We start from the raw sequence: 15,723 nt of genomic DNA, 5'->3' as shown, positions 1-15,723 counted from the left end.
TTTTCTGCAGCGATGAATCTGATTGGCTACCTCACGTGGCCCAAAATCCCAGAGTTCTGATTGGTTGATGTTGATCTGCGACGTCAAAATTGAAATCTTTGTAATTAATATTAAACTATTATTATGTTATGATTTGTGTAAATGCTGCCAAAGATTGAGTTTTACTGTTTTGGATTTTGATGACTTTTATTTCAGAGGAATTTAGAAAACTTCAGAAGCCATATGAAACACACGCTGTAAGCAGGTCAGGACACCTAGTCGCCATAAGCCACCCATTAACAACTGTAGAGTCCAACACGGGGTGAGTGCTGAAGAGGCAAACATGTTTTCTTATTTTTGTTTTGTTTTTACTTTAATCTCCTAAAGCAGCGCCAACATTTCTACATACGTGACAAAGATGAGACAAACACTAATTTGTAAATCCCCACTGGATGTTTATTCAATCGGTCACTCTGAATCGTCACATCTTTTAGGTTTTAATACGTCTAGTTTAATCAAATCACAATGAGTTGGACGCCAGAGCACAATAAACATCTTCTCTTTATCCAAATACGTCAACATTTAATTTTATCCAGACGCAAAAATGACAAAGAAATACAAATCTCTATTGTGCATCACAGCTTTATTTTTTTGTACAATGCTTTACAGATGTCTACGAAATGACAGCCATGTATAAAAACCTGTACAGATTTCTGCTTTCTACCCATTTGTTGTATGAAAATTTAAAAAAAAGAAGAAAAAAAAAAAAGAAAAATAATAGCGCTATCTACTTTGTAGCACATGTACTAGTATCTTTTAGATTTTGTACCGGTTCAAACTAAAGCCCTGTTTTTGTACATTTGAATTTTTGCCTGAAATGCCAACAAACCTGCTGATTTTTGTAACGATCGCTGAATAAAGACACGAGGACAAGGTCAGGACGTCTGTTCGCAGTCAGTACAAGACAAAAAAACAAACAAAAAAAAAACAGAACGGCTTTAAAAAAGATCCCTTCATGATCCCGTCACTCCTTCGCTATGATTTAGACGTTCAAGTCATCGTACAACACTGCTTTATAATGTAAACAATCACTGAAGAAAGTGCAAAGATCATTAAGACACGGTTTAAACTCATTCAGTCAATCAATACTTATTACTAATTAACACTGGCACGAGAACAGAATGATTTTATAGGCACTGATCGCGTTATCACTTCATCTGATACATAATCATCAGCTCATGTAAACAATACATTTAGATCATAGAGAAGCAAACAACTGTAGGCACACGAGTGACACGGAACACCTTTGATCATTTTTAGTGTACACATTAGAACGCGGATATTCTTAGATATAATTTGCATTTCTTAATGTGTAGATTATACGGCTGCATGAGGCTAAAGGGAACGTACGGCGCCTGTCAAGAGTAATCATGTGTTTTCTGCTTTTCTAAAATAGAATCAGGGTCAATATAGTCAAATAAGTGGTGGCATGAGTCACCTCTTTATGCTACAGCCACACTCGTCTGTGAGGCCAGCAGCACCGGAAGGTCACTTTAAAGCAATTAAAAACATATGCAATCATTTTACATATATTTTGAATTAAAGATCATTATTTTCTAATAGTTTAACCCTTTTTTGTAAAAAAAAAAAAAACATTACGACCATGATTCCATTTAGAAAACTGATAAAAAGAGATATACTTTGTGTAGACCCTATAATATGGATCACACACACATAGGAGCAGTGTTAATATGCAATAATACAGAGGAATTAAAAGACAACTGTTCCTTTACTTGTAGGTTTAGTGTAATAAGCGTAAAGTCAGACCATGGTAGTGTTTGCTATTGTGCTGCCTTCTCTCTAACTCCTTCTCAGCGTTGTTTGTTTGGGCTCATGGTGATTTCATGGTCGTTCCAGTTTAGCAGACAAAAGAAAAGATTATACTTTCCAGGGGAGAAGGAGCTTGAATGTTTTTCCTAGTCTTTACAAATGCATGATCACTTTAATGTGAAAGCACTGTGTTTTCCCAACATAAGCATATAGTGAATATAGTGATTAAACGCGTGGAGATAGAGTTGAACAAACAACACTAGATTCAGATCAATCCTTGGTCTTGCGCTGATGAAATGAATGAAGATAACACGCTATCAAGGTGTTGAACAAGTCAGAAAGGAAAAAGCTGCAGTGCACTGCTGAGACATGCTGAACTCTGCAGGTCACTGATCGTGAGACAACAAGAGAGGTGATAAGACGGAAAAAGCGATTATGTCAAGCTTTGACTGAACACAGCTGTGAACCACACTACCGAGATAAAATCTATGAAGTCTGGCAAACACATTTTGAATCGTGGTGGAAAACAGTTCTTCTGTAGTCGTATATTGGAAAAAAAATATATATATAGTTTAAATTTCCTCAGTGTTTAGGAATCCCCGAAATGAAAACGGGGCTTCCAGCGAACAGCCTTTTCATTAATTTCCATTGTGACACCAGAGAGATGTTTAAAAGTCTGAGCCTGCCAAGAGAGATGAAATGTTCTCTAAACTGTGTCAGTTGATGGAGAGGGGAGCAAAGACATTATTCATATGCCATGTTAGGGCATTGAAAGGATTAAAGTCTTGTGCAACTGTGTGGTAGTTAGTGGTGGTGAGATCTATGAACTTCAGAACACGCCTACGCAGACACACAACAGATGCCAGCACTGTATTTTATAAGGCAGTTAACTTTGCTCACATTTGAGTAAATAAATGTGCGTTAGTGGGATGTGCTACGAAGTTCAGCTGAAGTGCATTTGTTCCCTTCTTCTCCTGAGACAGTCAGGACGCCATGACTGCATGTAAACTGTTAAAAAGTGATCGTATACAAGAGGCCGTTAACAAGGTAACTTTCCAAACAGCTCTTCACTGCTGCTGTCACCTGATGACAAATTATGTTGTGAACCGTTTTCTACAAACCATTGACTCACGCTGAACGCTGTCAGCTCATGCTCCTCTCATTCTCCCTGTTCATCTCTGCGTGTCGAGTGTCGGAGGCCGGTACACGGGAACACCTGCGTCAACGAGAGGGGGCCGTCCTCTGATCATATCAGCCGCCTTCTCTGCCATCATGATGGTCGGAGCGTTCAGGTTTCCACTGACGATGCTGGGCATGATGGAGGCGTCGACGACACGCAGACGCTCCACACCCAGAACGCGCGTGTTCGGGTCTACGACCGCCGTCGGGTCGGAGGGGGAGCCCATCTTGCAGGTGCAGGAGGGGTGGTAGGCGCTGTCGGCCTTTCTGCGGACAAATGCATCGATGTCGGCGTCGGATTGGACTTCAGGACCGGGCTGGACTTCAGGACCACGGAAGGAATCGAAGGCCTTCTGGGCAAAAATCTCTCTGGAGAGTTTGACGCTCTCCCTGAACTCCCAAACATCGACATCTGAGAGGAGGAGAGGTTATGTTTTCCACAATGGTGATAACCACCAAGTTAATGTGACTTTTTATTCAGAGTCACTGTAATGAAGATAATGAGCACAACTATTTTAAGCTACAATCATTCTTGTGGATGGAAGGGAAATGTCAAATAGAGCTAGATCTAAGGAGGGATGCAGCTCTTACCAGTGGAGAGGTAGTTTGGTTGGAGTATTGGGTGATCCAGAGGGTTGGCGCTCTTCAGCTTCATCCAGCCAACGCTGGTGCTTCTCATTGGTCCAACGTGAACCTATAACACCAGAGCATTATTGGTCCAGCACAAACCCATCTGGCATTGGCTCGTCTAACGTTCTCTTTTTACATATGCATGGCTAATCTAACTGTTGACATACGCTGACGGCCATTCACTCTACTGCACAGCAGAAAAGGTGTACAGACCTGAGATCCCACTATATTTCCTGTCTCCGTAGGTGGAAATGACACATGTAGAAGCAAATACAGGCCTTTTTACTAATTAATGCAATGAAACATCCTTTTAGGCAACTGAAACTATCTTTGTTTGGATGTAAAAAAAAAAAAAAAAAAGGCACAACTTAGAAAATAGTAATTGTTTTTAATCATTGTTAAGTATTATTTTCATCTTCACGATTTTGAACCCTGGACCGTCTACATATCTGGAAAACGTACACCTGGGTCTAGATCTAAATAATAATAATAAAACTTCTATTTTTTTTTTTTTGCTTCTAACATTAACTATAAGGACAAAATGTTCACTTGCTGACTAATATATCAGGTAGACAATCTGTGTTTCACTTGGCCAGTGAATATGAGTGGTTATAATGTTTTGGCTGACCGGCGTATAGTCAAATGGTATTTTTATTTTTTTATTATCCTAGAAGTGGCATGTAGGAAACATTCTACAGCAGCTCCACTAAGGGTAATGAGACTCCTGCCATTCCAGGGAAAGACTATAAATAAAATCGTTAGGCCACCTCTTGGGAAATTTCTACAGAGCTGCACTGTTTTACCACATTGTTTTCCATGGAACTGGACACATGCAATTCTCAGTACTCCTTTGTGCCTTGGGGTTTGGCGACGGTTTTATTTGGATTTGCTTGTCAGGGAGATAATTTTAGGTGGAACAAGCCAGCGCCCCAGTGAAAATTAAAACACTGTCGCATTAATAGCCATAACATAAACACAACGAGCCACAGGCCCCACACACAAGCCCCACACACCTGATAAGCCTCTATCTTGGAGGCAACCCGCCCATGGTCGATGACTTGCGAGGGCAGGAAGTGAAACTGGATGTCAGGGTGTGTGACGTTCGGCAGGCTGCGGATAAAACCTCCACTTTCCAAGTGGGCTGTTGCTCCATAACCTAGCAGAGAACAATCACGGGGAGTGAGTCCATGTCATCAGATAGGTAGGCATGCTGGCTGTATTCGGAGGCTGCATGTGAAATGTCTGAAGAGCTGCCCATAGTGTGATAGTTGTTGAAATACAATAAGTGCTAACATCAAATTTCTCCAAAATGATCTGTGCACCCTCGTTGGGAAAGTTATTTCTGAGGAGCGCTGCTGTAAAAACACCATCAAACAGCTTGTTCTCCATCCATACAGTGTGCAGCACCTGCCACCTTCAAAAAAAACAATGCTACAGGAAGGCATGACATGAGCAGAGCTCAATCAGCTCAAAGACTCACAACCTACCATTTCCTGTTTCACATGAATATGATTAACATCTGCAGAAAAACAGACTTGGGGGAAACCATGCTGTGAATATTTGAACTTTAACGAGAAAAAAGACAAACTTAAAATAAAGCAAAAAGGTTTTTACAGAAACCGGAGCTGGGAAAATATTTTAAAAATTCAGTGACGTAACAGTTGTGTAACGTGTTTGTTGGTGACTTTGGTTACCAGTGAACATGGTGAGCCACTCGAGGCCTATCTTGACCATGTGGAACGGTTTCTGGGCCTTGTACAGGGTGACAGGCTGAGTACACTGCTGCTGGACATACAGCTCCAAATGGTCCTGCAGGTTGCTACCAACCCCTGAGAAACAACACATGTATTATAAATAATGAAATTCACTCCACAACTGCTTTGATAGTAAGAATGAAAACTACGCATAGAAATCCACCGAGCAGAACTGTCTTTTTGATACGATCATGAAGTCAGGCTTTTGTTAACATAAAAATCAGGCCAACATCTACAATCTCTAATCCCGAATACATTCATTGCACCTGGCAGGTGTTGAACCACAGGGATGCCAAGTTGTCTGAGGTCATCAGCGTTTCCCACCCCAGACAGCATGAGAAGCTGAGGGGAGTTGATGGCTCCTCCGCTCAGAATCACTTCTTTTTCTGCAAACACCTGAAAAGAGAAAAGAAAAACTGAGTCTGGGAATCACTTAAGCAGATAAATAGCAAATATATTTTAATAAACGAATGAACTGGGAAACTGAGATAAAGGGCAGCGTAAATAGACACAGTTATTCCCACTTTTCCATTGTTAAGACTCTCAGGACATCTATCATTCTTACCCTTTTTTTCTGTCCATCCTGTGTGTATTCCACCCCCACGGCACAGTTGCCATCAAACAGGATCTTGGTGGTCAGGCAGCGCACCTCCGTCTTCAGATTGGGTCGACTGAGAGAAGGCCTCAGGTAGGCACTGGCGGTGCTCCACCTCTTCCCTGGACACATTAGAAAATTGAGTTGCAGGCATTATTAAAGGCCAGACAGTGAGTATTTGGACAGTACAGACTCTGTACCACACTCATTCTTTAGGGCATGGGTTGTGCTTTGTGGCTCCTGGGCGTCTTTTTTTGCAAATTACAAACTAGCCTTCGTGTTCTTAGGGCTCACATGGGTTTTAAACCTTGCGCTGGTTCTGGTGAGGTGAATATTCTGGCCACTAAGTCTTCAACTTACATGTAAGGCTATATCCTAGAGAGCATACTGTAATGTGCAGTCATTTCAGGCTTTTCTTCACCATGCTCTTGCATTTTCTGCTCTTGCTCAAACCTCAGACTTTCAGTCCATTTAATGTGTTTCTTTGGTTGATTTTAGCAGCCCACACACATTTCCTATTCCTCTGAAAGACTTTACTCTCTTAGCTTATCCTCTCATTTATTGTTTTTAGTTTCTTTTTTTAGCTTTGTTTTATTCCTGTACTTGTTTTCCGGTGTGTTTTAAATCATTGTTTAATCTTTTGTAAAGCACCTTGGTTCACCTATCGGTCGATGTAAGGTAAATAAAGTACATTTACATTTACTTTTAGCTTTACTCCACATATGTCTCACTCTAAATGGTAACTCTCAGCTCAGGAGTACAATTACTTGTGAAACCTTATGTGTTAGTATGTGTTAGAGGGTCTGTATATTACTTACCGTTCTTTCAATAATTATGTAAACCCACTTAAAGAGACCAGTTGCTTTAAAATATTATTATTCTCATGTTTAAACTTGTCTGTACTGAAGCACAGAAGCTGAAGGACAAAATGATCTGGATTGTAAATATGTCATTTATAGTTTTTAAATGATTTTGATGATCACGTATTGATTAATGGTTAATCATTTATAGATCTTATAGTAATTATTTGTTCCATGAACCTTTATAAATGGTCATGTCCATCCACCCCAGGCCTTCCTGCTGGTATCCGTTCATGTCATCGGTGAAAGGGTATCCTGCCTGTTGCCCTGCCTCAATAAAAGCCTTGTGAAGGGGATGGTTGGTCTTCCCTCGGGACACGTGAAGAGGTCCGCTCCCACCCCTGTACCTACAAAGATGAAATACAAAGAGAGCAGTGCCAAATCAGGCCGGGTTTTTGTAAAGCGTCTTGAGACGATTTGTATTGTTATTGATGCTATATAAATAAAATTGAATTGAATTGAATTGAATTTTAAAATTAAATACATCCACCTGGGATGCTATTTTTCTGCACACAGTTCAACCTCAAATCGAAATCTATCTAAAATCTAGAAGATGAAACCAGTTCCTAAAGTGCCAATAGGAACAACTGACACAAAATAAAAAAATAAAACTATTAAACTACTTGTAGTGACTGAGAACAATCTCAGCTGATCTGAAGCAATTTTCATTTGAGGGTCCACCAACTACTAACTTGAATTTTTAGGTTTAAACCCAAAAAGTTGGATTTGGTGGTTTTCCAACGGGGGTGTGGGACGGAGGCACATGGTTCCCTTCAAACCCATGCATTCATAATTAATGAAATGTATTTTTATAACTAAATGTAATTGCTAGGTACCTGTTTTCTCCCAGCTCGTGACACTGAGCTTTCCTGAAGTAAGGCAGGCAGTGTTCATAGTCCCAGCCCTCTGCACCCTCCCTCTGCCAGCGGTTGTAGTCTTCGGCATGCCCTCGGATGTACACCATGGCGTTTAGCGAAGAGGATCCTCCCCAGACGCGTCCCCTCGGCCAGTACATCACCCGGTTGTCCATGTGGGCCTGAGGTAAAGTGTGGTAGTACCAGTTGAACCTGAGGAGAAATTAAAACAAACACAGCGTGACAACACTATAGACCAGTCAGTATCAAAATACTGGATTTTTTAAAGCTTGCACTGAGTATTTAGGTTTCCCTCACCTGAGTCTAATGAATGTAGAGCATTTTACAGATGTAGTTAAAGGATAAGAATAAGAAAAACCTTTATTTGTCCCGCAATGGGGAAATTGCAGTTTGCAAAAACATACAGAAAGGGCAGAAAAAAATAACAAGAGCAAAAAAAGTAGCGTATAAAAGATAAATGATGAAATAGGATAAAAAAAAATTAATAAAAATGAACATATCGCACATATTAAGAGTGTTCGCTGCGAAGCCTAAGAGCAGCAGGAAGGAACGACCTTCTGTATCTTTCCTTCAGCAGCCAATGTGCAGTAAATGTCAAACCTAATCCAAAAGGTTACGTGGTATCTACATTTGTACTGACGTAATCTGGAAGAGGCGTCAACAGTAGTTTATAGATGTGCACCAAAACACTTCAGGAACCAGCAAAAAAAGATAAGAGAGATAAAGTAATTACTGTACTTGTCATCACACAGGTTGTACGTGAGTGCAGCCGGCATGTGGATCTTCCAAGATAGTCGTGAGCTGCCTAACCACATATCCTTAGGTCCAGCCTCAAGCAGCATCACAGACTCGTGGGCATCCTCTGAGAGGCGGTTGGCGAGGACGCAGCCTGCCGACCCTGCCCCGATAACGACGTAGCTGTAGGACGGAGTTTTCTGATCGGCCGTAGGTGATGATGAGCTATTCCGATGGGAAGCCGATGCAGTTAAACATCTGTAAGGAAGGAAAGAACCCGTTCCACAGGTCTTGGGGACAGAGTGGCATTCTGGGAAACGGGTAAGGAGGCACCTGCCGTCCCTTATAAACCTCCCCAGAGTCCCCATCGCAACTCTTCGGGCTCCAGTTTGGCCTAAAGTGGCCAGAGACAGCATCCTGGGGAGGTTTTCTTCATTCACTGGAAATCACAACAACACATATTCAAGTACACGTCTGTGGCTGGAACTAAAACTAATCAACCCAGAGGTGCAAAATGATAAGTCTACAGGTGACACGGTTGTCTGTATTATCCTGGTAAATATTACAGAGAGGCCGTTTATATTTTGGATCCCTGAATATCATCACAGCTGTCAGCCTTGAATGCATCTGGATCTAAGAGGAAATAGAGATGACCGACTTGATAATCACATGCCTTTCTCTTAAATTCTGTAACCTTTTCCTCGTTCAGATAAACTCTTCCGTGTCTTAACCAGAAAAAAAAACTGTTGCAAGCCTCACTTTATGACTGAGACTGATAAAATCTCAAGATAAGGTCGACTCAAACGAGGAACGAGATTTGTGCACAGGGATACAAAAGCAATGTGTGTCTGCGTGTGCACACATTAGATTCAGGTCTGTGTGTGCACACATTAGATTCAGGTCACCTTATATATAACATGTTACACAGGCTACAGTGGTTATTTGAGGGCTATATGGAGAGGCAGGGAGTCATATGTAGGTCAGTAAACCAGCTGCTCCCTGTCAATGTCCTAGTGTCAAAATAATTTCACAGTCTGAAAAGTGTCCTAGGCATAAAATGCGTGTCTGCATGTTTTTATTTTCAGGCTCAGACCTGACACAGACTGTTTAAAGGCAATGGATGTAATGTTTACGATTCCTATTTCGCAACAGCTAGCTTATCAGTGTACGGTCTATAGGCTTGCTGACAGTTAAAGTTAAAACAAACAGTAGTATGTCCAAAAGCTTTAAAAGGACGTTTACATTTTATTTAAACTATTTGGAAATGGTTCGAGTGATGCTGTCAGCGCTGCCGAGACTTTTTAAAAAGGACTTTAAATAGAGATAACTGTGCAACTGCTAACCAGTAGTTAGCCAGTTAGCTAGGTATGTCCGAAGCTCGCAGTCGTCTGGACTTTACAGGAGGACATGGAAATGTAACATCATAAACTAAACAGTCAACTAAAAGTAAGCTGACACCGGAGTAGTTTCAAAGTTATATGCGGCTGGAAATATGCGGTGAAGTGTTTAATTACGCAGCGGAATAGAGCGGATTTTACCTTTTTTTTTTTTTTTTCTCTCTCACCGAAACTGGTGACCCCAGCAACTGACTCCCGAGGCAACGGTAACTGCGTGTGGGCGGGGCTTAGCGGAAGAAAACCCAAACGGTCGTGTGACGGAGGATTCACTCTTGTACAGTAACGAGGACACACTGTACACACTGTTCACACCGTTCACACTGTTCACACTGTACCGCTCAGAAAGATATTAATAATGTGGGCAGCCACGATATTTTTTGTCTGCTACGTCGTGGCCCAGGCGACGTCCCGTGAAATCGTAAGTTATCTGACTTTGTAATTAATTTATTATTTGTTTTATCTGTTCAAATTATAATAATTGGGTTTTCCGAAACTCATCTTGTTCTGAATTTTCCTCGCAGGAAGTGAAGTGTCAGGAATTTGACGGTAGGTTTTTATTATTATTATTATTATTTTATTTTATGTTATTTTTTTATTCACACTCTGACCTATAATATTATATACATTATTATAATAATGTTGTCTGACATGCTCTAAATGAAGACTAATAACTATGAAGTAAGAACTGCTATGAAATATTAATAATAAAAAAATACTTCGTTATTTTTACATATTATAGATGTTGTTGGTGGTCTAAATAATATTTAAAACAAAACAGTAGGCCCTAAAACACGGTTCACATCTCCAAAATGTAATTTTAGCATTCTTATGGGTTGTGAATTTAATGGTTTTACATCAGCTTTGAAACTGAAAATGACACTTTTCAACAATAATAAAGACTGTCAAATTGTATATCAGAGCATCACTGTCATTTATGGTTCTAGATTTTCCACCAAGCAGTGATGAGGCATGTCCATCTGCTCTGGCGGACCTGAAAGTGAAGCTGGTGACAGTGGAAGAAATGGACATGCTGAACATAAGCTGGGCAATCAACATTGATGGTAGGAGACGACGCACTGTCATTTTCTGACGTGGAAAAATGATAAAACCGCGTGATATTGTTGACTTTAAGACAGTTATATGGATGCAGGTTCATTTGGTACACTAGTGAAATTGTAACAGTCCTGCTCAGAGACGGCAATTCATCTGTGTTTTCATTTTGGAGGCTGTGGTTTGTAGAGCTATTGAATTGCAGTTCAGTGAGTGTCATGGGCTATATTACAGAATCACTTTAGTGTTTAATTCAATCCAGTTTAACCACACCACAAACCACATCCTCCGCAATTACGATCCATTTGAATTACCACCTTTGTGACGCTGTTTCAACCGAACATTAGAGCATTCATGAAGGAGGATCTGGTGCAGGACAGTATGTGTTACATTTTCAGTATGTGTTATACTTTCAGTATGTGTACCTAATGTCTTGGAAAGTGAGTATACATTTTATTTGCACGGAAATATACAAATATAACTGATTAAAACAATGATTTGAATTAAGTAAATAGTGGTTTATCAACTCACTCACAGAGTGTCCTTTGTTTAAAATAAAAAACTGGACGCAATGAAATGGTCTAATGTAGAAAATCATACAGTTTAAACTCTGAAAGTCAGTCAAACCCTCCACCCCAGGGTTACAAATGTGTACTGTTCATTTATTTGACAATCTTTATTTGCCAGAATAATAATTAAAAGCTTGTATAGTATGTACTCAATCTAGCGGGAGCCCGTGCTCATCGACTGGTATTTCCACCTCATTGTCTCTTTGCAGCTAGTATTCGTTACCTGACAGGCACTCGGATCGGAGTTTCAGGGGAACCATCGTACGTCTGTACATACAACCCACCTCTGAGTGAAACAGGCCTCACAAGTCAGGTACCATAAATGCAAACTTTACCTGTGTGCATTTCAAGATGGCAGTAGCCTAATCTGCAGAACAGCATGAATTGTCAGTGGTAATCCTTACAACACGGCCTTTTAATGTAACAGAGATAACATTTTCTGCGATGCCTGTGCTCCTTTCAAATCTAGACATGGTTTTATCATTTACTACCAGCAACACATGGCTTCACCGAAATAGAAGCTGCTAATCTTCCTTTGCCTCCGCTGAACAGCAACTTCCCTCCCAGTTCTGTCACTATTGTCATCCCTCGAAGAGGACGTAAGTCAATTAGCAACACATTGTTCAGTTTAGTATTTGTGATTAATTTGTCATTTTAGACATGAAACCAATAATTAATACGTATTTATGTCTCCATAATGATGCACTTAATTTATGTTTTCTTTCTTAATAGCACAGAGAAATAAAAGACTAAATAAAGGCACTTAAAATGTCTTCTCTCTTTTCTTAGCAAGAGCTACACAAGCTCCTCTAAAAGTAACCACAGGTGAGCAATTCAATTTACTTCAATTTAATTTAATTCTATTCATTCCCTTCAATGGACAATGTGTTGGCAGCAAGTTTGCAAGCAGAAAATGTTTTACCCACATAAAGCATATCTAAAAATTCACCCATTAATCCATAACACAATGACTGATGCCAGTCTGTAGCTAAAATATTGACTAGAATACTTTACAGTACATGTATGTTGATTATTTGATTTGATTATCTCCTCCAACTGCAGTCACTCCTGAATCCGCTCCATCAGGTAATTATTCACGTTACTGTCAGTGTCTCCAGTGAATCGGCAAAAATATTACATCAACCAAAAGAAATAAATTGTTCTGTGTTCATGTGTCAGGCCGTGCAGCCGTTGGGTCTGAAATTTCCATCGTCTGCATTTTGGGAGGACTGGTCGGCCTGCTCGTGCTCCTGAGCTCCTGCTACGCCATCTGTAAATATAACACTGTTTGACTTCGGATTTAGTGAGAAGACGACTTACAGGCTAACGTCTCCTCTCCTCTGATTTCTTACCCCACAGACAGAATTTGTGGATCCCACCATACCACAGTATTTGGTTTCAACAGACTGCCTGAGGCTCAGAAGGTTATCGTCCCTGTCCTGGTGGTGTACCCTGCACAGAATTCAGCTTTCCAGCGGGTCGTGGTGGAGCTGGCGGAGTTCTTGCAGTGGCACGGCGGCTGCAGGGTGGCAGTCGACATGTGGCAGCAGGGAAAAATTGCAGAGCTGGGGCCAATGCGCTGGCTGGCAGAACAGGCTAAGGCTGCAGACCGCGTGCTCATTGTCTGCCCACAGGTAGCAACGGTAGACTGACTGTTTATTCTGTTTCTAAACTCTCTAATTGCAATGTGCCCAGCTGAGTAAAGTAGTGGCAGTGTAGCGCCTCCCTGAATGGATCGACTAAGTCCAATGGCAAAATAAATCTTGGTTAATCTATGCTTCATTTATTTGAAAACAGGCGTTTATATGAATTGGTTTACTAGAACATAATTTTGTTTGTATTGTGGCTTATGAATTATGGACTGATAATTTAGTTTATTGTTCGTTGCCCTCCTTATTTGAGTAAGAGTTGCTGCCTGCAGTGATTTAGGACACCTGGGGAGAGTAATGCAGACACTGGTGAGAGTGGGTGGCAGGACAGGTTTTTGACTGTAAAGGGCAGATCGCAGATATGTATAAAGTTTTTCACTGCCTCTTTTTTGTAACAGTAAGCCTGTAATCCGCTGAAATCCGAGCATAGGTTGTGGCGTCATGGTTGTAATTGCAAAATATGCCAAAAGGTAGCCACCTCAAACAGTTGCTTGGTTTGACTGTCTTGACGGTGCACCCCTGCTTAAGCCAGCTTATATAATGTAGTAACGTCTCTTCTTTTTCTCTCAGCCCTCCTCCCAGCCGAGCCGCTGTCCTCCCAGCCTCAGCGCCCCAGAACCCTCCATCCCAGCTGCAGCTCATGACCTTTATCCTCTGATTCTCAACATGGTGGCCAGCCACGCCAAGTGCGCCAGTGAGCTCTCTAAGTTCTGGGTGGTGCAGCTGGGCAAGCAGCAGAACAATAAGCCTTGCGTCTTGCCCGCGGAGCTGAGAGCGTGCAAGACTTTTTGTTTGATGAAGGATCTGAACAAACTTTGCAAGAGTCTTTCCGCTCACAGGCAGGACGACCGAAAAACGTCGGCTCTGATGTTCAAACCAGGGGTTTCCTACAGTGAGAAGAATACGGTGAAGCTAATGGAAGCCATAAGAAAGCTAAAGGAATATCAGTCAAGCATTTCCAGAGACTTTCAACCTCTGGTCAGCACTGTTTGAACAATGCAAGAAAGATGACAAAAGGTCAGAACATTTGAGTAGTGACTTCTTACTAGTTTGTGTAGAAGTGCATTGCTGCCACACCAGAAAAAGAAAAGAAAGGGATCAGAATCATGTTTAAGTGATTATTTGGCCGTCTACAAAGTGCGACGCCGAAAAAAGGCAGCTAGAAAAGTATTCACTAACTTCACTAATAATCATTCGAGCAAGAAAAAAAAATAACTAAATCACAGACACCAAAAAGCTCTTGCTGCTTATATTACACTGTTTAGAAAAATATTTTTTTCTAGCTTTTCCCCTATTTTCCATGCATTATATTGTGAATTTAACTCCATTCATATTCAGCATAATGTCACAAAAATCATCTAACACATGTAGAATATATCCTAAAGCGGCTGTTGTAGGTTGACCAGCAGGATGTAGACCTGACACCAGTCTATACAATATTTTACAATTCAATCCGTGCAATATTTTTGTCCTATTCTATTTCATTATTTATCTTTTATAGGCTACTCTTTTTGCTCTTGTTATTTTTTATTCTGCCTTTTCTGTAAGCTGTTGTAAACTGCAATTTCCCCATTGCGTGACTAATAAAGGTTTTTCTTATTTTTATTATTAACGTAAATATAAGGAGTCTGGTGACGCTACCTTGGAGTTATTGATCAATAAAAATTCCAATGAAAAGTTGCTGAAACTATGGAAACTAGTGATTTTTAGTGACATTACGCTGAATATGAATGGAACTGTGGTAATTTTTGTCACGCTACAATGAATTTTGGTGAAGTTAGTTTTTGGCATTGCACTTTGTAGACCTATCGACTTGTCAATGATAGACTGATGTGGTTTCTGGCTCAGTTTGATGGAAACTGGTTTGTAGCTCATTGTACATTGAACCATGAGAGGAAACAGTCGTCTCCTCTGTCAAATTCCAACGTGATACTGACTTGTTTTTCTTTCTCTGGCCCGGCAGCAATGCTGTTGCGTATTAGATACATGTCTCTGTTGGTGCTTTGATGTATGATTTATAATGATATTAAAGTTGCTTATTTTTTATTTTTTTCGTGTTTTGTTCACATTTGTTCCTTAAATTTCAAATCAGGAGAAATACATTGTGTATATAGCAGAATCCCACCAAGGCTGCATGCTCTGTACATCTATATATGATTCCTTATTGTGTATTGTCAGTTTATTCAAACTAAAAAAATAAATAAATGGCCCCAATTTGTTTGCAGATGTGAGTGTGTTGCAGCTCTATGCAGTTACGGTATATAAACACACAGCTGAAATTAGGAGATGGCTGACAACTGATATGTATGTATGTATGACGCATTTTTCAGTTCAGGAAACTGCAAATGGTTATAAAGCCACCCTAACTCATGCTCTGTTAGTCTGCTTAATAGATTCAAGGTTCAAGATTCAAGATTTATTTATGGTCAATATTTCAATACGTTCTCAACATACAGAAAAATCGAAAAAACGTTTCTCTCTCTTCTCACATAATAATAATAATAAAAAAAGAAAAACCTAAACAGACCTAAAGTGGATGAAGTGGCAGTGAAACAGTTACTATGTAAACATTCTGTATATATATATATATGTATAAATATAGTGAATAAATAGAAATAGAA

At 40.3% G+C, this 15,723-nt stretch overlaps 2 protein-coding genes across 4 annotated transcripts; one reads left to right on the top strand and one right to left on the bottom strand.

Moving 5' to 3' along the window:
• Window positions 1-603: 603 nt before the first annotated feature.
• chdh (choline dehydrogenase) lies at window positions 604-10,031 on the bottom strand. Of its 2 annotated transcripts, XM_084553540.1 has the most exons (10): window positions 9,976-10,031; window positions 8,441-8,876; window positions 7,664-7,894; window positions 7,008-7,174; window positions 5,938-6,089; window positions 5,639-5,768; window positions 5,313-5,447; window positions 4,632-4,774; window positions 3,580-3,682; window positions 604-3,400 (listed from the first exon to the last, which is right to left on the bottom strand). In XM_084553540.1, exons 2-10 carry the CDS (start codon window positions 8,851-8,853, stop codon window positions 2,982-2,984), a joined length of 1,893 nt encoding a protein of 630 aa, XP_084409666.1. In that variant the 5' UTR covers window positions 8,854-8,876; window positions 9,976-10,031; the 3' UTR covers window positions 604-2,981. The 2 variants fall into 2 exon arrangements, with proteins under 2 accessions (XP_084409666.1, XP_084409665.1); XM_084553539.1 differs by lacking the exon at window positions 9,976-10,031 and having other exon boundaries at window positions 8,441-9,201.
• A 90-nt stretch (window positions 10,032-10,121) lies between these two features.
• On the top strand, window positions 10,122-15,679 carry il17rb (interleukin 17 receptor B). Of its 2 annotated transcripts, none has more exons than XM_084554228.1 (10): window positions 10,122-10,252; window positions 10,356-10,380; window positions 10,779-10,895; window positions 11,663-11,766; window positions 11,923-12,052; window positions 12,243-12,278; window positions 12,516-12,539; window positions 12,633-12,725; window positions 12,813-13,087; window positions 13,673-15,679. In XM_084554228.1, the coding sequence occupies exons 1-10, from the start codon at window positions 10,190-10,192 to the stop codon at window positions 14,093-14,095; spliced, it is 1,290 nt and encodes a 429-aa protein (XP_084410354.1). In that variant the 5' UTR covers window positions 10,122-10,189; the 3' UTR covers window positions 14,096-15,679. The 2 variants fall into 2 exon arrangements, with proteins under 2 accessions (XP_084410354.1, XP_084410353.1); XM_084554227.1 differs by having other exon boundaries at window positions 12,813-13,096.
• Window positions 15,680-15,723: the final 44 nt, after the last annotated feature.

This window comes from Chelon labrosus, assembly GCF_963514085.1.
Source record: "Chelon labrosus genome assembly, chromosome: 10".
In the NCBI taxonomy this organism is placed as follows: Eukaryota; Metazoa; Chordata; class Actinopteri; order Mugiliformes; family Mugilidae; genus Chelon; species Chelon labrosus.
This window is presented reverse-complemented; position numbering and strand designations above follow the sequence as displayed.